This window comes from Schistocerca piceifrons, chromosome 2 (genome assembly GCF_021461385.2).
Source record: "Schistocerca piceifrons isolate TAMUIC-IGC-003096 chromosome 2, iqSchPice1.1, whole genome shotgun sequence".
NCBI lineage: Eukaryota > Metazoa > Arthropoda > Insecta > Orthoptera > Acrididae > Schistocerca > Schistocerca piceifrons.
In genome coordinates, this window is record NC_060139.1 from 214,392,116 (window position 1) to 214,415,420 (window position 23,305).

Sequence of the window (23,305 nt, forward strand, 5' to 3'; positions counted from 1 at the left end):
AATGAAAAAGTCGCCACGGCAGAGGAATTCATGGCCAGCCACGTCAAACCAGCCATAAGACCGAAGATTCGAAAAAAATCTGCCATCCGGTACAAGTTAATAACGTCATGTGAGAAAGAAAATAAAGGAAAAAACAACTGAAGACAGCACATAAAAAGCGATGAAACAGGTCTGTGTAAAACAAAACTATAAAATGGTGTCTTACGCAGGGCTGAATACCTTTCCAGTTTATATATATATATATATATATATATATATATATATATATATATATATATATATATATATATGAAGCATCCCACATTTGTTAGGCTCGGACAACTCAGTCTCATGCACTTGGTGTGTATGTCAGTAGTAGTCATTTCTGGCATTTGCAATGCACATTTATAACTTTAGGTTAGGGGGACGTGGTTTAACTGATTTGTTCGCTTATTTGTCATCCTCGCCTTTTTTATCATCTTGCTCTTGCTCGGTTGCTGGATTTACAGTTAATACCTAGTTCTGTAATTGATCAAGAATCTCGCCACTTTACCTCTGTGCTGCAATGACAGCACCGCCGAATTACTGAGGGTCGCTACTAGATTTCTCCGAGATTTACAAGTTTCCTCAGAGTGAAATATCTAATTTGCCTGAACCAAATATTTTAGTGCTTTTAGGAGCAAGTTGTACTCTACTGTTTTTAATGGCGGTAAACGTATTTTTTGATTTACCATCTTATACGTCGGTGATCGTCGAGGAGCATGAAAGGGAAGCAGTGGTTGGGAAGGGAGTGAGACAGGGTTGTAGCCTATCCCCGATGTTATTCAATCTGTATATTGAGAAAGCAGTAAACGAAACAAAATAAAAATTCGGAGTAGGAATTAACATCCATGGAGAAGAGATAAAAACTTTGAGTTTCGCCAATGACATTGTAATTCTGTCAGAGACAGCAAAGGACCTGGAAGAGCAGCTGAACGGAATGGACAGTGTCTTGAAAGGAGGATATAAGATGAACATCAACAAAAGCAAAACGAGAATAATGGCATGTAGTCGAATTAAGTCGGGTGATGCTGCGGGAATTAGATTAGGAAATTAGACGCTTAAAGTAGTAAATGAATTTTGCTATTTGGGGAGCAAAATAACTGATGATGGTCGGATATAAAATGTAGACTGGCAATGGCAAGGAAAGCGTTTCTGAAGAAGAGAAATTTGTCAACATCGAGTATAGATGTAAGTGTCAGGAAGTCGTTTCTGAAAGTATTTGTATGGAGTGTAGCCATGTATGGAAGTGAAACGTGGACGGTAAATAGTTTAGACAAGAAGAGAATAGAAGCTTTCGAAAGGTGGTGCTACAGAATAATGTTGAGGATTAGGTGGGTAGACCAAATAACTAATGAGGAGGTACTGAATAGAACTGAAGAGAAGAGAAATTTGTGGCACAACTTGACTAGAAGAAGGGATCGGTTGGTAGGACACGTCCTGAGGCAACGAGGGATCATCAATTTCGTATTGGTGACCAGCGTGGAGGGTAAAAATCGTAGAGGAAGACCAAGAGATGAATACACTAAGCAGATTCAGAAGGATGTAGGTTGCAGTAGATACCGGGAGATGAAGAAGCTTGCACAGAATAGAGTAGCATGGAGAGCTGCATCAAACCAGTCTCTGGACTGAAGACCACAACAACAACACATTTAAATGATTATTCAAGTTCAATTACGAAGTTTTATCAACAATTTCGGAAGTTATATTCCTGCGTTACTGTGGTCCTTGACCATTCAGTGCCATGCCGTATCATTCTGTGATAACTTCTAGTATTTGACAACTCTTCACACGCTTCGAAGTGTTGCCACAATCAAGTTCCTATCAGCTGCGCTGAGGTAGAGACTTCCTGTAGGGGATGCTGTTCCATTGACTGTCACTTTTCTGTCTTTAGGTAACACGTAGCCTCGGTCTACGTATGCCACACGCGCTCTGCGTTGACAAGGATTGCCAGAGAAGCCACTTGCTCTAGAGGTGTCTCCTCCAGAGAGTAGCCACTTGGTCTGGAGGTGCACATCTGATTCTAGAGGAAAGGTCAGAAGGGTCTGAACATAGCAATTATCGACAACCCGCTGTCAGCTGAGCTGAAAGACTTGCCAATGGCTATCATTTTTTTTTACTTTAGGGAAACGTAACCTTGGTCTGCGTATGCCATAGAAGTTATCATTGGCACGGGCGCTCTAAATAAGTCATTTATTTTGGGGCGCGTCATCTGTTCATTGGCGTTCGGAGAGCGGCCTCATGTCCTATAAGCGCACGTCTGGTTCTAAAGGAAAGATTAGAAGGCGATGGACACAGCGCTGGTCCACAGTCCGCTAGCAGATGTGTTGAGGAAGAATCTCAAGGGGACGCTCTTTCATTGGCTGGCACGTTTCTGTGTTTAGGGAATACGTAACTTCGGTTTACGTATATCATAGATGCTCAGCCTTGCCATGGGTGTAATAAAAAATTGGTTTGCTCCACAAATGTCCCAGGTGTTGATGAACGCTCGTTCCTCCTAGAGGACAGGTAGCCAGGGCCTAGGCGAGACGCGGATCCACAGCCCCCCAGCTGGCGTGCAGAAGAAGCCGTGCTGCTCCAGAGCGGCCGGGCTGCCCGAGGAGCGCGGACACTGGCGCAGCTCGTAGCGCGACAGCAGCGCCGACAGGCCGGCCTTCATCTGCACCAGCGCCAGCGTGTCGCCTGCAACATGTGACCAGTGCCAGTCAGCTGAAGCAGTGTGGACAAACACAGTTGCGTCAGATGTTCTCCCGATTTCTCCACAAGGAACAGCTTTGTCCTGGAAGGACAGGTATTAGGAAACTCAGCACAATGGAAGAGAATGAGGAATAATCACTGCAGGCGTACCACAGGGGTCGAAATTGGGTCCACTCTTCTAATATACAGGGTGGTCCATTGATCGTGACCGGGCCAAATATCTCACGAAATAAGCGTCAAACGAAAAAATTACAAAGAACCCGTGTGTGGTGAGTGATCTTTAAAGACGGAAAGACAGTGGATCGAGATCAGCCGACACCTGAAGAGTCTTTATTTTGATCCAGTTGTTTGAATGGTATGGCATAAAGTGGTGGTGGCAAATGGGGTTTTTGGTTACATGTAATTTTTTTAAATGTTGAATCGCTTTGTCGTGGATTTCAACTTGCAGGCACTCGTTCATTACGCCGACTGCTTCTGTAAGTAAAAGTCAAATAAAGCAAAGTTGTGTTAAAAGGTAACTGAAATACTCCCCATAACAAAAAGAACAGTAAAAGACTTTCCTCCCTAAAGTAAGTAAGGGAAATATTTAACTGGAAGTAAAATTCATTAACGGAGATAGCACTGGATATTTCCAGGCAGAGATGATGACATTTAACTGTGTGAAGTAATTAAAGTTCAAATATAGTAGTTTAACTTCAGGTGTAAGAGAATACTATCAGGACTAAAGTCTAGAAACTTTCAAAGCAATTAGTTTACCTCAACGGCAGGAAATATTAAGAAAATAATTCCGGATTTTTTTATTTAAAGTATAAATAAATAGACGAATAACAACGCCATTGATTTTATTACGTGAACAAACCATATACTTTATAGTGAGACAATATTATATTCCAGATTAACAATTAGTCGCATCTCTGGATACTAAACTGAAGGCAGATAGAATTTATGAAAATTAGATTTCTTTAATAAACCAGTATTGTAAGTAATTTTTTACTTGATAACCAATAATAACAAAGATGGTAAGAAAAATAGATTGGTAGCCCTATGATCAGTTAAGAGGTATGCTGAGCGTGTGTCATTTTAATGCAGAAACGATGATACAAATGGATCAACGGCACAAGTAGACGCATTTTCTGATCCCAGTTATTTTAGAAGGCTTATTTATTTACAAGATATCGCATGACCAAGAACTTTTTTGAAATTCTTATTTGCTAGATAATACTGTAAGTTGCATCTTGTGTTAATAGCAGCGGTGTGGTGCACTTAGCCGCGTTCAGTGTATGCAGAGAATCTAATTATTTCAAGTCTCGGACCGGCACACAATTTTAATCTGCCAGGAAGTTTTTATTTTAATTAGTGATTGTTATGAGAGCGTATGTTGTGTTTGTAAGGACATAAAAAGCAGTATATACATTGATGTGCTGGGTTTAACTGTAATATTCGAATCAATTCGAAACTTACTATTTTACACGTAGAAACAAAGCGTTTCTCTGATCTCTGCCGATTCAGATGTGTGCGCGTAAATGATTGTACGGTTTTCATAAATTAATAAGTAAAACTATCTTGAGCTGAAACGGAGTAACCCTAGATAAATAATCAGTGCATTACCACGTATTTATAATTTCGTCGAGTGTAGGAACTGTTAGTACATAGGTTACACGGTAGGAGTTGACGTATAGTCAGCTACTTAAATTATTGGTGATACTCCTTGTGAGAAGCTTATACTGGTAACGCGTAGGGGTGATCAACCACTGTTTAAAGGCGATTGCTGCTCTAATTCCACTCAGTGTAAAACAGTATAGTGTAATGGTACTTGAATTACGTAACCATTACGGCACCTCACCTCAACCTCTAGATAGCAGCAATAATCTACTGTGTTTCCGTAAAGTAGTTGACATATTTCTGAGGCAACATTCAGATTTGAAAAAAAAAAAAGATTCAAATCGCTCTGAGCACTATGCGACTTAACTTCTGAGGTCATCAGTCGCCTACAACTTAGAACTAATTAAACCTAACCAACCTAAGGACATCACACACATCCAAGCCCGAGGCAGGATTCGAATCTGCGACTGTAGCGGTTGCTCGGTTCCAGACTGTAGCGCCTAGAACCGCACGGCCACTCCGGCCGGCTTCAGATTTGATTTCAATAATGTAGAGGTACTTTGATACATCGATATGTTTATATTGCAATGTTATTATTCTTATGTGAATTCTCTCTTTTGTCACTATGATCTTTGACGTATTTGTAACTCTGATTTTTGGGCGCGTAAGCGGTTATTAGAGAGTCAAGTCTTGGACGTCATGTTGAAAAGACGCAAATTGTAGTCAGTTTATAAAATGTGAACTTTAACAGTGAGGAAGATATTTTCAAGTATGTTTTATATTGTGCAGTGATGTTTTGTGAGTTACGTGATATTGCAACAAAAGTAATAAAAAAGAAGTGTAACTTAAATTAGGAGTGCTGATTACTTTTTTACATCACCATTGTGCTAACTTTCAAAGATTTAATCTTCAAGAATGGTTTGTGAAACACATCTATAAAATTTTTGAATATCGCAGATTAACACCTAGACCTCTTTGCATCCGAGCTTGGAATCATCACTACCTAGATTTTCGACGATTGAGCCATGAGTTCACAACGAGACCAGCGTGGGAAACACGAAAAGATGAGTGCCTAGTTATCCATTATTTCATTAAATGACTTTATTAACGGTGCTCTAATAACACCTGCCACATAATATAACTCTGTTGTTGCCCGAAAATGCAATATTTAGCAGCGTGAGCAATACTACAAATCATAATTAATTTTTGACCTTTGTTGTGGTAGGGTTGTTATTATAGGGAGTGACTTACTGACTAAGATCCGCTCCTTGTTAGTGTAAGAAGCGTAGTCCGCTGCCAGGGTTCACTTCTTACAAATCAGTCAAGAATTTTAGCAGATAACATTACAAGTAGTGAACAAAGAGCGACGGTGTTTATTAAAATTGTCACTTCTGCATAACAACAATAAGTAGCGACAGTTTACTCCACGAAAGCATCTAAGTCTAAATCTACATGGATACTCTGCAAATCATATTTAAGTGCCTGGCGGAGGGTTCATAGAACCAACTTCACAATAATTCTCTATTATTCCACTCTCGAACAGCGCGCGGAAAAAAAAGCGAACACCTATGTATTTCCGTGCGAGCTCTCACCTCCCTTACTTTATTTTGATGCTTTGTGGGTTGGCGTCAATTTTCACATTCTAAGGAGAAAGTTGGTGATTGGAATTTCGTGAGAAGATCCTGCCGCAACGAGAAACGCCTTTGTTTCAATGATGTTCTCCCCAAATCATGTCCGCGACACTCTCTCTCCTATTTCTCGATAATACAAGACGTGATGTCTTTCTTTGAATTTTCTCGAAGTACTCCGTTAATCCTATTTGTTAAGGATCCCATGCCGCGCAGCAGTACTCTAAAAGAAGACGGTGAAGGGTAGTGTAGGCAGTCTCTTTACTAGAACTGTCGCAGTGTCTTAATGTTTTGTCAAAATAAGCAGTCTTTGGTTCGCCTTCCACACACCATTTTCTGAGTGTTCTTTGCAATTGAAGTTGTTCCTAAGCATAAGCGCTTAGGAGTTGTTCCGTCACAGGTGGCGTTTTCTGAAAGTTTAGTATGTAACTTGCAACAAAAAGATGTATGGCTTTATAGTCAATAATACATGTACCTACATATCTCGGTGAAGTGTGATGTTGATGTTTATGTGTTAGTTCTACATATCGTTTTTCTCGCAAACTTCAGCAGTGAATGATAAATCTGCTTTTTTGAATTTCATGCCTTCAAGAGGCAAGAGATCATTTCTAATACACCTGTGGCAAAGTTGTAGTGAAAAAAGCAGCAGCAGACAATCTCAGACTTTGTCAAAGAATCGTATTTTGTGTACTTCGGCGTACGGGGTGGGGATCAGGACAAGTCATGGGGACCGTATCGACTGCGTTCAAGTTGTGAGGAAGGATCCCTACTTCCTATGCAAATGGGCCAGTCGCTCAAAAGATAAGCACTGGTCTCAAAGAATCTGACCAGTTAGAATGTTGGAGGGAAAATCGTACTACTCAATTCAAAGCTGGAAAATACAATTTCTGCCTCCAATTTACGTAGAACTTCGCATCATTAAATAAGTTATTAAAGCCCACCAGAATACAGTGTGACTTTTAAGTATGTGGCAAGTACGTGACCGCGGATGTCAGAAGCTAAGACGAAAAGAGATTTTCGTCAGTCCTGACATTCGGAAACCAAATCTGAATCATTTGAAGACAAAACGAATGAAGTTGGAAAATCATCTTGAATATCCTTTAAAAAAGTTGTCAGTAAGTTTCTTCGCTACTCAAAAGACCCTGATTAAGAGAATTAGTAAGAAACACGCCGGATAGCTTCAAAGCACTGGATGCCTCAATGAGCTTGATGCTGCACTTCATGGACTCCCGCATCAGCTATTTTATAGAAAATGTAGGTGTTGTGGTTAAGGACAGTTCCATAAAATAAAAACTGAACAGGAGTACCAGGTCATATGGGATGCCAGCATGATAGCTGACTACTGCTGCATTCCGCACACAGAATTTCTTCAATCAGTGCACAGAAAAAAATGCAATCCCTGCTCGTACGAACTATACCTACTGGATTTGTTATTGATGGATTTGGGTACCAATTGTTCGCTTACAACAGGTATTTTATAGTGTGCGTTTACCAACAAAATAACTCCTGACACGTTCAGTTTCTATCGCATATATATGTCGTTAGCACTGGATATATACTTCGCTAGCAGTTAAGTGGTTAAATAATAGCTAAATCATGCACGTACTGAACTATGTGTTCCATAAAGAACTTACCCAATAAAAAATTATGATCGACAAAATCGAATACTGTAAGTCAAAGAAGATTCCAACTAATGGTATTTCAGGAGCTGTTAATTGTCCGCCCCTGGTAGCTGAGTGGTCAGCGCTACGGAATGTCATACCTAAAGGCCTGGATTCGATTCCTGGCTGGATCGGAGATTTTTCCGCTCATGGACTTTGTGTTGTGTTGTCCTTATCATCATCATTTCATCCCCATCGACACGCAAGTCGCTGAAGTGGCGTCAACTCGAAAGACTTCCACCAGGCGACGGGAGGCCCTAGCCACACGGCATTTCCATTTACCTGTCAATTTTATTAAATTAGCAGTAAATGTATAAATACCTGCTTGTATTAGGATGAAGAAGTTTTAAATGTGACCTTTTGTATCCCTGAATCTAATAAGGAGAACACGTGGCAACAAGGAGTTTTGTAAGTTTTTATGTTATAGTACGTGAAGTTCAGAACTCCAATATCAGTCAGCCAAAGCAAGTCCGTGCTTAAAATTCTCGAGGAAATCAAATTTGAAGTTCTGTGAGCGACTGTATTTCACTATAGTTAGGTAGATTGTTCGATGGGCATGTGGTTCTGTGGCAGAATGATAGAACTCTCGGCTGCCTTGGCGGCAGTCTGGATTCAATTTAAAAAATAAAAAAAAAAGCAGAAACGAGACTCGATCCAACATTCAGCGATTACAAATCTCGAAACGCTACCTTTTCTTCTATGCTTCACGGAAATGCTCATAGAACAAGCCCCTTCGTTCACAAATTTGAAATGGCCAGGACTCAAACCAAGGTCAGCCACACAGCAGTCTAGCCTTATACCACAGAGCTACAATACCCATCGAGAAATCGACCAAACATCAGCTAATTACAGTCGCTCAGAGAATTTCAACGTCGATTTTCGCCAGAATTTTTGAGAGTGCGTCGACAGCTTGGGTGACAGATTTCATTCTGAACTTCACGTACCATACATACAGGGTGCTCTAAAATTCCCCTTACAGACTTCGAGGACGTGTAGAGGGGACTGAGTAAATAATATTTTAAACTGGAATCCATAACCGGAAACGTATAGTTTTCGTTCTACAACCATTTGAAAACAACTTGGTAACGCGACCACTTTTATAAGCAATTTACTAGTCCTGACCCAGTAGTTGTTTTACAGTTCCACTCATTCGTAAACAAAGAAACAAACAGGAAACTTAATAAGTTTTCACAAACACCGTTGTTTACAGCTAAACCGTTCTTGTCTTTTTCAAATGAGGGTTAGCTTTCTGATCCACTACAAGTAAGATTCGATGTGGCAACCGCCAAGTACGATGTGCGCATTGCACCTACGAATGATGATGTGGTACACACCTCTACCACACCTGGTGTCTCTCCAATCTGTCCTACAGCGACCACAACTCGTGGAACCAGATCTTCTTCTGTCTCTGCAGGAGTCTCATAAACCAAACTCTGCATTCGACTCCAGGGGAAAGAGTCCAATGGAGTCAAATCAGATGACCGTGGAGACCACGCAATTAGACCACCCTGACCTATCTGTCTGTGCCTAAATCATTGGTCCAGAAGTTCCTGAACATAACTGGGACAGTGAACGAATGCGCAGTCATGGTGAAGCCAAATGTCTTGATGGACGTACAATGGCACAGCACCAACAACATTCCCATCAAGAAGTTTAGGCCCATGAGCTTGGTTGGAAGCATGTACGACAGTCACATAACCATCCAGAATACCTGCCCGCACATTGATACAAAATCTGTTTCGGACGAATTTAATAATCCTTTATGGTACGTTTAAATGCATGCAAGTGTCGATAGCATACGGAAAAATTAATATCTTTGCTAGGAATATTCTCAGTTACATATTGATGTCCCGTCTGCCCTGCACGGAGCCGAGCGTTCGCGAAGTGTGGCGGCCAAGCCGACTAGTATGACGTCACAAGTTTTAGTTATTTTATTTACACATCTAATTCCGTAGGACCAAATTCCTGGAATCGGGTAGGCGCGCCGGCCCCAGATCGAATCCACCTGGCGGAGTAACGACGAGGTCCAGTGTGCCAGTCAGCCTGGATGTGGTTTTTGGGCGGTTTTCCACATCGCACTGGGTGAATACCGGGCTGGTCCCCAAGTCCCGCCTCAGTTACACGACTCGCAGACTTTTGGAAACGTTCGCACTATTTAATGGCTTACACTTGACACAGACAGCTGGGGTACACGAATTTCATCCCACGGTTTCAGGTTGGGGACAGGAAGGGCATCCGCCCACCCTCTGACACCAACATCGACAAATCCGTAGTAACAAGGCCAATCCCGCGTTGAAGTGGGACAAAGGTCCACAGACAACGATGATGATTGAGAGGCCAATGTCAGTATACCCAGACTATTGTACAGGGGTCGAGAAAGGTTCGCGAACTCACACCACTTATTGCCTGAACTGCCCATTTCTGAGCCAAAAATACCCTTTGAGAATGGGAAGAATTACCCCAACATATAAAACCATATGACATAAGCGAATGAAAATAAGCAAAGTAGACTGATTTTCGTGTCGAACGATCACTTACTTCAGATGCTGTTCGAATGGTAAAAATGGCAACATAAAGTCTTTGAACAAGATCCTGAACGTGGGCTTTCCACGACAGTTTACTATTTATCCCAACACCTATAAATTTTAACTGTTCTGTTTCACTAATCATATGCCCATTCTGTGAAATTAAAACGTCGAGTTTTGTTGAATTGTATGTTAGAAACTGTAAAACTGAGTCTTACTGCGATTTAGTGTTAGTTTGTTTTCTACAAGCCATGAACTTATGGCATGAACTGCACCATTTGAAATAGAGCCAATGCTACACACAACATCCTTTCCTACGAACAAACAATATCAGCAAACAGAAATATTTTAGCATTACCTGTGCTACTAGAGATTATATCATTTATATAACTAAGGAACAGGAGTGGCCCCAACAATACCTGGTGCACCCCCCCTCCCACCACCCATTTGACAGTACCCCACTCAGACCCCACATGACAACCATTCTCAAAACTGTGCATAATGACCCTTTGCTGTCTGTTCTTAAAGTAAGAGGTGAACCAGTTGTGAGCTACTCCCTGTATTCCATAGTGGTCCAAATTCTCGAGCAATATTTTGTGATCAAAACAATCAAACGTCTTAGTTAAATCAAAGAATATGTCTAGCGTTCGAAACCTTTTGTTTAATCCATCCAGTACCTCACAGAGAACAGATAATATAGCATTTTCAGTTGTTAAAGTACTTCTAAAGCCGAACTGTACATTTGAAAGCAAATTATGTGATATAAAATGATTAATTATCCTCCACAGCCTTTTCAGTAACTTTAGCAGACACTGATGGCATAGAAATAGGTCTAAAATTGTCTACATGTCCCTTTCCCCCTTTTTATAATGCGGGTTTACTACTGAGTACTTTAATTGCTCAGGAAACTGACCATTCGTAATGGAAAAATTACAAATATGGCTAAGTACAGGGATAATATGTACAGCACAGTACTTTAATATTCTGCTAGGCACTCCATCATATCCACGAGAGGCCTCAGTCTTCAGTGATTTAATTATTGACTCAATCTCCCCCTTGTCAGTATCACAGAGGAGTATTTCAGACATCAATCTCGGAAAGTCATTTGCCAAGAAAGTTATAAGATTCCCTGTAGAAACTAAATTTTTATTTAATTCAGCAGCAACGTTCAGAAAATGATTGTTAAGGGAACCACACCTTGCCTATCTAACCAATGTTAATTTAGGCAAGTATTTGACCCATTTCTGAAAAAACTATTTGATGCAGGACCTTAATATTTTTATGTATGTTACATGTTGCTAATAGAGTCAACTGTACTAAAAATCTACTTTATCCATTTTATCGTTTTTAAGAAATACTTTTTAAATTTATTAACAAAAAATATTAAGTTTGTGAACTTCCTAATGGGTAAATATTAATGAATGTAGTATCAGAGGTGGCTTTTCATGTTATGCAGAGTCTCTGAAAATTTCATTCATTTATCTATGATAGCTTCTGATATAATGGGGCATAAGTACTGAAAATTGTAGTTTTCGGGAAATGACTTTAAAGTAAAAACTTCTGAAATTTCTTACTTACAGTTAATTAAAACTGTCCTGCTGCATATGATGGCCCTTCTTCGACCTCTAGCAGGTCTTCAAGCTTCTTTTTCATCTTCCTGGATGTTTGTCTTGCTTTCTTGGTCATATTAGATGCAGACCTGTCTGCATCGGCTATCCTCATTTTATCGCAATTTTCAGCCCTGTGATCATATTTTCACCAGGATTAATTCCCACCTTTTTAGTACCCAACACTTTCCAATATTACCACAACCGAATGTAATAACAGCATCATGAACTCCTAATTTCGTTGTATGCATACCTACAAATACAGTTTTAGGAAGGCGGTTCCAAATTAAGCTGTCGAAACATTTATTTGGGTTGTGTGTCTGCCCATTTCCTTAGAAGGTCAGGATGAGCCAAGTCTCTGAAAATAGGTTTAATTGCTGTAATAACAGCAGCAGGAAGAGAATGCTGGTGAGAATAAGATTCTCCAGTTGCCTGAGCCCTATTGTACTTGCACCACGAATTTTCTCCCGATGGAGGACTTATGGAAGAATATGGCCCAAACATCTCTCTTCATTGCCTCCAGATTTCCTTTATTTCTCCTAACTGCCTGCCCATAGTATACCTGCAAGTTTTCTATTTCAGTTTTAGTTAACCGTCCCTGTCCACTCAACAATTTTCCATCTTCTAATTTTTTTCCTCTTATATCAACAGTTAGTTTTCTCAGCCTTGTTCCCAAACGTTTTTTAACATGGCCTACACATTCTATTTTGCTAATAATGGCATCTCCATATGGCTCAGAGTTGACAGTGGGTGGGTTGACAGTGGGTGACAGAAAACTGGGCGTGGAACATAAACACACGTGGTAGGAAAATGCTCTTTAAATGCTCAGAACATTTTTCAGCAAAATCCTTTTCAGTGTACTTAAATAAACCCTTAATCTATCGAAATATTATGAAAGCCGATAATCGATTTTTTTCGACCTGAACTACGGTGTGGTCCCCTTAAATACTGTACATATATCTGACTTATTAGTAATAGAAATATTTTTACTACGAAATGAATTTATATTGTCAACCTCGTGCTGCTGACCAGACATTTCCTTCACAACTGACCATATGGTTTTAACTTTATCCAGTGTATTAGCTATTCTATTTGCGTGCCACATACTTTTTGCCTTCTTAGTAACATTTTTAAGCATCTTCTAGTACTGTTTGTAAATGGCTATTGTAGCTTGTATGTGACTACTTTTAATATTTTGATATAATTCCCGTTTCCTTCTACATGGCATCCTTATCCCACTTTTACTGCTAATGCCCTGTTTTAGAACGTTCTAATGGAAAGCAGCTCTCTAAGGGCATGAGAAAATAATGTGTTAAGTTCCAAATGGCTCTGAGCACTATGGGACTTAACTTCTGAGGTCATCAGTCCCCTAGAACTTAGAACTACTTAAACCTAACTAACCTAAGGACGTCACACACATCCATGCCCGAGGCAGGATTCGAACCTGCGACCGTATCGGTCGCGCGGTTCCAGACTGTAGCTCCTAGAACCGCGCGGTCACTCCGGCCGGCTGTGTTAAGGAAAGCATTATATTTGTCATCTATGTTACTGCCACCATAAACATCCTGCTACTCTTGTTCCTTAACGAGGATTAAAAAACTCTCCATTCCCATTGGATATACTTTCCTACATAGTTTGTAATTATATGTAATATTTGTTTGAGTAAAAGTTCGTTGCACGGCCCCAAGATGACTACCTTGTGGCATACCTACCTAGTAAATATGTTTACAAGCGGCTGTAGCACGGAAATGGTACGGTTTCGTGAGGGGATTTAAATGGTTCAAATGGCTCTGAGCACTATGGGACGTAACATCTGACGTCATCAGTCCCCTAGAACGTAGAACTACTTAAACCAGACTAACGTAAGAACATCACACACATCCATGCCCGAGGCATGATTCGAAACTTCTACCGTAGCGGTCGCGCGGTTCCAGACTGAAGCGCCTAGAACCGCTCGGTCACACCGGCCGGCGAGGGAGTTTATTTCAAAATGTTGTGTACTCAGTCATCTCTGCAATCCTTTGTAAGAGGAATTTTAGTGCACATTGTATAAAAAATTAGAAAAATCCGAATGTCGTGTAGCCTCCTTGTAAGAATTACTGCTTCCTTTGACCCATAATCACAGCTGCAGTAAAATATCCAAATAAGTGGTCACAGCGGCGCCGCAAGCCGATCGTCGCACTCACCGGGGCAGTTGCGCGGTCCTGCGCCGAAAGGCAGGTACGTGGTGGCCAGTGGGGACCCTTGGAGCTTGCCACCGGCGAAGCGGTCCGGGTTGAAGCGCAGCGGCTCCGGGAAGAGGCGGTGGTCCCTGTGGAGCGCCAGCACCGGCACGAACACCAGGGTGCCCTCCTCGAGCACCACCTCGCTGCCAGGTATGCGGTACGGCTTGGTACACTGCCGCAGGAGCTGCCCCATCGGCGGGTACATCCGCAGCGATTCTGCAAGTAAGAAAAGTGGCACTAGCATCTCACGTTAAGTCATTTGGCGGGTATTTAGGTATCCTCCACTCTTTCTGAGACGACTGAACCATCCCGATTCATAATATGCAAAACATATTCCTCTATTACACACGATTCTAAAGATGTCTGACATCGACTATTTTTGTAAGTGTAATATTGTATCAGAGCAAAGTACACACATGCAGCATTTCTACTAGGGGATTTATTATGGCGAGGGCCATCGTAAAAGTAAAGAACGTTTCGATCTAACGAGCCTCTCAGTTTTGCCTCCAACACCCTGGCCATCGCGTTGTGGGCTTTCGTAATAGCTGGCCACACAAGAGGGGATTTCTGCGACGGGCCAGAGCCGCAGGTCAATTCCGCCGATATTTTTGACGAATCTAGCCCGTCGATCTCGGACCCGTCGTTTTCCACTAACGATCAGGAGCCACCCGTCGGATCTAGTCTCTCAGATCTGCCCGGAGGCCGGGCCCCGTCTTCTGTGACATTAACCGCCGGATTTTCGTGATTTACCCGCCGACCCAGGACTGAAATGCGTCATCCTCCACAGGATAGCGGCCACAGGAGACTAATTTCAGGAGTTGCGACTTTGTCTCGCCGAAAGTACGTTGTACAAAACAGCATTTTTGGAAATCATTTGATTTTAGTACATTTTAGAACATTGGAACTCGTTTATATTATTCAGAAGGAGTTACCATGGACAGTAGTTGGAAGAAAACTACGCCAGTCACCGCCGATATGTAGCTTACATATTCAAATATTTCTCGGAAAAAATGTGTCAAAATTGGATTCAATAACATCTTCCTGGTTTACAATTCATTTCGAATAAAACACTCGAGTTTTCGATAGCTGTTCCGCCATCGTCATCAGGAGTTGAAATCACTGACTGCCGGAGCTGGCACGGTATACTGTTTATGTTAAGGTGTCCATTTCCTTTATTACTAAACAAAGGGACATTTAACAAATTTTAGAATTGCACCTCAGAAAAATAAGGGAAAACAATGGGACAGAACAGTATTGACAAAATTTAATGGATATAGTTTGTCTTTACATTATGCACACAGATATGATCCAAATAACTTTTTACGATTATTCTGCCGCATTGTTGCAGTACTTTTCTCTTTTATCAAGAAGTGCACTTCCTTTTGATGTTATATTGTTTCATGAAAGTTAGTACGTTACACCCACTAAAGTGTCTAGACAATGAGCAAGGCCTTCACTGTTTCATCTTTCATCCTCTTTTTTTTTTTCTTACATCTGACCACAAGGAGTTCACTCAGGAAAACACACGTTTCACAGCAACATCTGACCCAGGAATTTCCAAGCAAAACTCCACACCACATTGCACTAACACTTACATTGTCTCCTCATACACTTTTAAGTTCTGCACATGTGAAAGTTCATCGAAGAGTTAGTCTTCGTCAACAGAAAAATTTGGTACAATAGTTCTAAAAAAATGGTTCAAATGGCTCTGAGCACTATGGGACTTAACATCTGAGGTCATTAGTCCCCTAGAACTTAGAACTACTTAAATCTAACTAACCTAAGGACATCACACACCCACGCACGAGGCAGGATTCGAACCTGTGACCGTAGCGGTCGCGCGGTTCCAGAGTGAAGCTCCTAGAACCGCTCGGACAATAGTTCCAACAGAAGCACAGCAGTCGTCAATGTCCTTCCTCTATAGCCGCTCCTTTAGAATGATCACCCAATCAAATACTTTACAAGGCGACAGAAATAAAAACCTTTCATTAATATATGCAAGAGTCATAGAAGATGTTAGCAGAATTCTGAAATTCTTTCACAGTAATTTCATTCTCTTCTTCCAGCTTTCTTAGCTGCTTGTGAACAAAGAATGAGAGAAATTTTTCAGGCTTTATACACTGTAATTTCCTCAATAATTTACTTCCTGGTACGCCTTTACTACTGTCATTTCTAGTGTCTCAGTAGATTTAACTGTTGTGTAGAAAGGTTTTTGGTGACTAACGCGAGAAACAATAGACAGAGATTTTTCAAAGAGGGGTTAAGGATAGCAAGGCAGTTATCAAGGCAAATGAAATTGTATTTTAAAGCAGGAAAAAGCGTTATAATCCTTTTCAATGTTGGTAGCATCCAGAACATTCTTGCCTTTTGCCCGAGTACAGTTTTGTATTCAGTTTCAGTAAACTTAGAGAGTGACTGAGAGATTCAACCCTTTATATATGTATATATGTGGGAATGCTGGTAGATTTTGACAGTCGATAGGTAAGTATTTATGCCAGTCTGTAAAAAAAAAAAAAGAAAAACGTGTGGACTACATGTGCTGTGCAGTGAACATCTACAATAATATTCACTGCCTTCTGTTGCAATTTACAGAATATATTGTTTTGTGCTTTCCTTTCTTTACCACCAAAATTAGTGTTATTCTTGTCTTCAAAACTGCAACGACTTTTCCCTCAAGTTTACATTTCTTTAAAATTTCCAGCACATAATTCTGGAGTTGATCTGGAGTTTCCCCAGACAAATTAACCAAGTCGAACTCTTTCACCATGATTCCAGTTTTAGGGTGAAAATACCTGGCAAGGAGATAAATTAACCTCACATCCAGATGATGCGATGTATCAATCATTACAGGAATGAATCGAGCACTTTTCAGTTCATTTAAAACTTTCTGAGCTACATATGGTGCAATAAAATTTAAAATGACTGCTTACATTTTGTGTGTCAACATGTGAAATCAGGACAATAAAGTTTTGGTACATGTGCTGTAATAAATCCATTGACTTAAAGCTATGGTTATGCATTGTACTGTGGTAGCAAAACTACGTTTTTGTGCTGCCAACTACTTATTCATTTCAGTTCCTGTTTTTAAATTTACGTAGTAATCACTCAAACTTTTATTTGCAGTTTTCGTTTGGACAGCCATGTGACGTTTTTTCGTCTTAAAATGATTCTACATCTACATCTACATTTATACTCCGCAAGCCACCCAACGGTGTGTGGCGGAGGGCACTTTACGTGCCACTGTCATTACCTCCCTTTTCTGTTGCAGTCGCGTATGGTTCGCGGGAAGAACGACTGTCTGAAAGCCTCCGTGCGCGCTCTAATCTCTCTAATTTTACATTCGTGATCTCCTCGGGAGGTATAAGTAGGGGGAAGCAATATATTCGATACCTCATCCAGAAAAGCACCCTCTTGAAACCTGGCGAGCAAGCTACACCGTGATGCGCAGAGCGCCTCTCTTGCACAGTCTGCCACTTGAGTTTGCTAAACATCTCCGTAACGCTATCACGGTTACCAAATAACCTTGTGACGAAACGCGCCGCTCTTCTATGGATCTTCTCTATCTCCTCCATCAACCCGATCTGGTACGGATCCCACACTGATGAGCAATACTCAAGTATAGGTCGAACGAGCGTTTTGTAAGCCACCTCCTTTGTTGATGGACTACATTTTCTAAGGACTCTCCCAATGAATCTCAACCTGGTACCCGCCTTACCAACAATTAATTTTATGTGATCATTCGACTTCAAATCGTTTCGCACGCATACTCCCAGATATTTTACAGAAGTAACTGCTACCAGTGTTTGTTCCGCTATCATATAATCATACAATAAAGGATCTTTCTTTCTATGTATTCGCAATACATTACATTTGTCTATGTTAAGGGTTAGTTGCCACTCCCTGCACCAAGTGCCTATCTAAAATTCTACAACAGATCGACGTCAGAGATATAGGTCTATAGTTTTGCGCATCTGCTCGACGACCCTTCTGGAAGACTGGGACAACCTGTGCTCTTTTCCAATCATTTGGAACCTTCCGTTCCTCTAGAGACTTGCGGTACACAGCTGTTAGAAGGGGGGCAAGTTCTTTCGCGTACTCTGTGTAGAATCGAATTGGTATCCCGTCAGGTCCAGTGGACTTTCCTCTGTTGAGTGATTCCAGTTGCTTTTCTATTCCTTGGACACTTATTTCGATGTCAGCCATTTTTTCGTTTGTGCGAGGATTTAGAGAAGGAACTGCAGTGCGGTCTTCCTCTGTGAAACAGCTTTGGAAAAAGGTGTTTAGTATTTCAGCTTTACGCGTGTCATCCTCTGTTTCAATGCCATCGTCATCCCGGAGTGTCTGGATATGCTGTTTCGAGCCACTTACTGATTTAACGTAAGACCAGAACTTCCTAGGATTATCTGTAAAGTCGGTACATAGAATTTTACTTTCGAATTCACTGAACGCTTCACGCATAGCCCTCCTTACGCTAACTTTGGCATCGTTTAGCTTCTGTTTGTCTGAGAGGTTTTGGCTGCGTTTAAACTTGGAGTGAAGCTCTCTTTGCTTTCGCAGTAGTTTCCTAACTTTGTTGTTGAACCACGGTGGGTTTTTCCCGTCCCTCACAGTTTTACTCGGCACGTACCTGTCTAAAACGCATTTTACGATTGCCTTGAACTTTTTCCATGAACACTCAACATTGTCAGTGTCGGAACAGAAATTTTAGTTTTGATCTGTTAGGTAGTCTGAAATCTGCTTCTATTACTCTTGCTAAACAGATAAACCGTCCTCCCTTTTCTTATATTCCTACTAACTTCCATATTCAGGGATGCTGCAACGACCTTACGATCACTGATTCCCTGTTCTGCACTTACAGAGTCGAAAAGTTCGGGTCTGTTTGTTATCAGTAGGTCCAAGATGTTATCTCCACGAGTCGGTTCTCTGTTTAATTGCTCGAGGTAATTTTCGGACAGTGCACTCAGTATAATGTCACTCGATGCTCTGTCCCTACCACCCGTCCTAAACATCTGAGTGTCCCAGTCTATATCTGGTAAATTGAAATCTCCACCTAGGACTATAACATGGTGAGAAAATTTATGTGAAATGTATTCCAAATTTTCTCTCAGTTGTTCTGCCACTAATGCTGCTGAGTCGGGAGGTCGGTAAAAGGAGCCAACTATTAACCTAGCTCGGTTGTTGAGTGTAACCTCCACCCATAATAATTCACAGGAACTATCCACTTCTACTTCACTACAGGATAAACTACTGCTAACAGCGACAAACACGCCACCACCGGTTGCATGCAATCTGTCCTTTCTAAACACCGTCTGTGCCTTTGTAAAAGTTTCGGCAGAATTTATTCTCTGGCTTCAGCCAGCTTTCTGTACTTATAACGATTTCAGCTTCGGTGCTTTCTATCAGCGCTTGAAGTTCCAGTACTTTACAAATTCAGCTTCGACAGTTTACAATTACAATACCGATTGCTGCTTGGTCCCCGCATGTCCTGACTTTTCCCCGCACCCTTTGAGGCTGTTGCCCTTTCTGTACTTGCCCGAGGCCATCTAACCAAAAAAACCGCCCAGTCCACGCCACACAACCCCTGCTACCCGCGTAGCCGCTTGCTGCGTGTAGTGGACTCCTGACCTATCCAGCGGAACCCGAAACCCCATCGCCCTATGGCGCAAGTCGAGGAATCTGCAGCCCACACGGTCGCAGAACCCTCTCAGCCTCTGATTCAGACCCTCCACTCGGCTATGTACCAAAGATCCGCAGTCAGTCCTGTCGACGATGCTGCAGATGGTGAGCTCTGCTTTCATCCCGCTAGTGAGACTGGCAGTCTGCACCAAATCAGATAGCCGCCGGAAGCCAGAGAGGATTTCCTCCGATCCATAGCGACACACATCATTGGTGCCGACATGAGCGACCACCTGCAATTGGGTGCACCCTGTAACCTTCATAGCATCCGGAAGGACCCTTTCCACATGTGGAATGACTCCCCCCCGGTATGCACACGGAGTGCACATTGGTTTTCTTCCCCTCTCTTGCTGCCATATTCCTAAGGGGCCCCATTACGCGCCTGACGTTGGAGCTCCCAACTACCAGTAAGACCACCCTCTGCGACCGCCCGGATCTTGCAGACTGAGGGGCAACCTCTGGAACAGGACAAGCAGCCATGTCAGGCCGAAGATCAGTATCAGCCTGAGACAGAGCCTGAAACCGGTTTGTCAGACAAACTGGAGAGGCCTTCCGTTCAGCCCTCCGGAATGTCTTTCGCCCCCTGCCACACCTTGAGACTGAAACAGGTGAGGGATCAGCCTCAATGCGGGCAGTATCCTGGGAAACCACAGTCGTAGTCCGATCGGGGGATGCGTGGGACGAGCTGGCCGTCCCCGACAAACCCCCATCCGGACCCCCACAGTGATGCCCATTGGCAACAGCCTCAAGCTGTGTGACCGAAGCCAACACTGCCTGAAGCCGGGAGCGAAGGGATGCCAACTCAGCCTGCATCCGAACACAGCAGTTGCAGTCCCTATCCATGCTAAAAACTGTTGTGCAAATAACGTCTGAACTAATCTACAGAGAGCACTAACAATTCGACACAAAATTTAAACGCTTATTAAAATACAAGATTGCCTAATAGATGCAGTAATGCTGCTACTTGCGCACTGCTGACACACTGCTCGGCGGCGGAAGGAGACTACGCGATTTTACACTATTCAGGTACTAAAACGCGATGCTACACTCTCAAATACTATAATACGCCCGAAATATATGAATTAAACAATGAAAGTACCAAAAACACGCAAAGAAATTAAGAATTAAACTATGTAACAAATAAGTGAGCTAGGAGTATACGACTTTCTGCTGGCAACTGCTTATCCAACGGCGGCAGGGAGCACACTGGCTGTGACCAACCGACACTGGCCGTTCAAAACAAAAACAGAAGACAGACGACTACGCGATTTTACACTATTCAGGTACTAAAACGCGATGATACACTCTCAAATACTATAATACGCCCGAAATTTATGAATTAAACAATGCAAGTACCAAAAATACGCAAAGAAATTAAGAATTAAACTATGTAACAAATAAGTGAGCTAAGAGTATACGACTCGCTGCTGCAGCTGCTTATAAATGTCAGAAATTTCACCATGTCCACATTTGACTTGCACCACATGTATGCTACAATTTCTCCACTACCAGTAATATGAGGAAACTCACTTTTTATATTAATGTTAAAATTGCCCTTTAGTTTTAGCACGGTAGTGCTTGCGTAGATTTAAAATTGTCCCGTATATACCATAACGACTGCTAACAACAAACAATCGAAAATACAACTTGAATTGGTATTACAACAGTGCAAAACATTAACAGAGTGTCGACGAAAGCAAGTAGCTGTGGTGCAAAGTGTCTCTGGACCGAAAAGACGGACTAGAAGGGGACAATCTTTGTTGTTAAGTAATTTTTTGCTTGCTGTATTGTTCTTCCTGATTCCTTTCGAGTTAAAGAAGAAGTTAAGTGCTGAAAGTCACCATAGCTTTAATTAATTATAGAACGTAGTATCCAGAACAGTAAATAAAGTTTGGTAACAGTTCGTACAAGTGGCGCTTCCCAGCGTACATAACTGCACAGTTAATTGGAAATCAAACATCTGATGGAGTAAAATACTTACACCAAACGGAATAAAATGAATCGGGACATTCGAGCGTCCCCAACAAACTTTCGGAACGGTGGGACATATTTTTCTTTCTTTCTTTTTTTTTTTTAAAAAAAAGAAAAGACTGTCTCTAGAAAAATGGGACGAACTGCCACCCTAGCTTATATAAATACAGTGGTAGGATCTGGAACCTTCCAAATACGTATGAAATAAGGCGTGAGAAGAAGGCAAGTTGGGCAGCTCCGCGGGACCGAATGACGTCACATGGCACTAGCGACCGGGGCCACGTTTGAAACTGCAGCTCCCGCGTCCCTACAAGTGTCAGAGCTCCGTCTTTGCTTCCCCTCCCGTCCAAAGTCCGCCCCTGTGCCCTACAAGTGTACCAATGTTCTCTGTTAAAATGTTGCCGTGTATTATAATTTCGGCCGCTTCTTTGATAACAGAATTCCAGTATTATGGTGTTTGAGTCAAAACTCGGTTTGTTTTCAAATTGTATTTCATGCCTGTGTTATAGACAATGTTCAGCCACGGCCGATTCCTTAAGTTGTCCTTGTTTGATATGTTCTGAATGCTTTCCACAGTGCTCAGCAACAGTGCGAATGGTTTGACCTTTGTAAACGCTACCACATTCACAGGAGACACCATACACTCAAAGACTCCTGCTGTCTTTAGCGGGACGTAACATATCTCTTATCTTGGTAACGGGTCAGAAAATTTGTCTCAGTATATGTCTCTTGAGCACGCGTCCTATCTTGCTAGTAGTGGCTCGACAGAATGGAAGAAATGCAGGTGGCTTGGCCTCTTCCACCAATTCAGGAGGCATCTTTCGGCGGTGGCACTTGAGAGCGATAGCAATTTTTCTCTTGTTCTAACCATTTTTCTGAGCAGGTGCTTCAAATGCTGGAATTAAGACTCTAGATGTTCGTCGTCAAAACAAGCCTTGTCGACATTCTGTTGGGATTGGGTAGACGTAGCCACGACAGCGCAACAGCGTGCGAGCTTGTTCAAGGCGACAACCAATCAATGTTCCAAGTCTCACCGCTTAACTCGCGGACGTACTGGCCAGGAGTCCAATAACAGCCACAAAACTGTTGTTGATCTTTCCAACCAAGAACTGGATGACGGCTCTGTTGCTGCACTGAGTAAAGGCCTTAACTTTTCTGCAGCACCGCGACGTTTGCCAATACTGAATATTGTTAGTGGAATAGAGCAGTGCATCAGGCCGTATCTACATCTCCATCTACATCCAATCTCCGCAAGCCACCCGACGGTGTGTGGCGGAGGGTACTTTGAGTACCTCTATCGGTTCTCCCTTCTATTACAGTCTCGTACTGTTCGTGGAAAGAAAGATTGTCGGTATGCCTCTGTGTGGGCTCTAATCTCTCTGATTTTATCCTCATGGTCTCTTCGCGAGATATACGTTTGGATTTGATAGCGCGCTTCAAATTTTGCAAAGTGTCCGTGTTACTTCGTGTTTTATTTGCGGCGTCGTGTTCCAGAAAGTCAATGAGCTGCGGTCCGTTGCAGTTAAAGCAAAAAGGTCATCATGACTCGTGATTTACCGGAGCTGGCGTGTCTATCGTTTCGACTACGCTGCAAGTGTTTCGCTAAGAAGCCCCCACACATCCTCTATATAGTCCATACCACGTCAGCACAGCCCACACCTTTACGTAGCCACCAACAGCTTTCACAGTGCCTTG

The 23,305-nt window shown here is 42.1% G+C and overlaps 1 protein-coding gene across 1 annotated transcript in view; it reads right to left on the reverse strand.

Moving 5' to 3' along the window:
- Nucleotides 1–2,515: 2,515 nt before the first annotated feature.
- The window catches only part of LOC124775265 (probable cytochrome P450 6a13), an 82,302-nt gene continuing 61,512 nt past the window's right edge, over nt 2,516–23,305 (reverse strand). The window contains exons 5-6 of the mRNA XM_047250103.1: nt 13,925–14,179; nt 2,516–2,700 (exon numbers count right to left, since the gene is read on the reverse strand). Of these exons, the coding sequence (XP_047106059.1) occupies nt 2,516–2,700; nt 13,925–14,179 (440 nt within the window). The remainder of the gene's footprint in view (nt 2,701–13,924; nt 14,180–23,305) is intronic.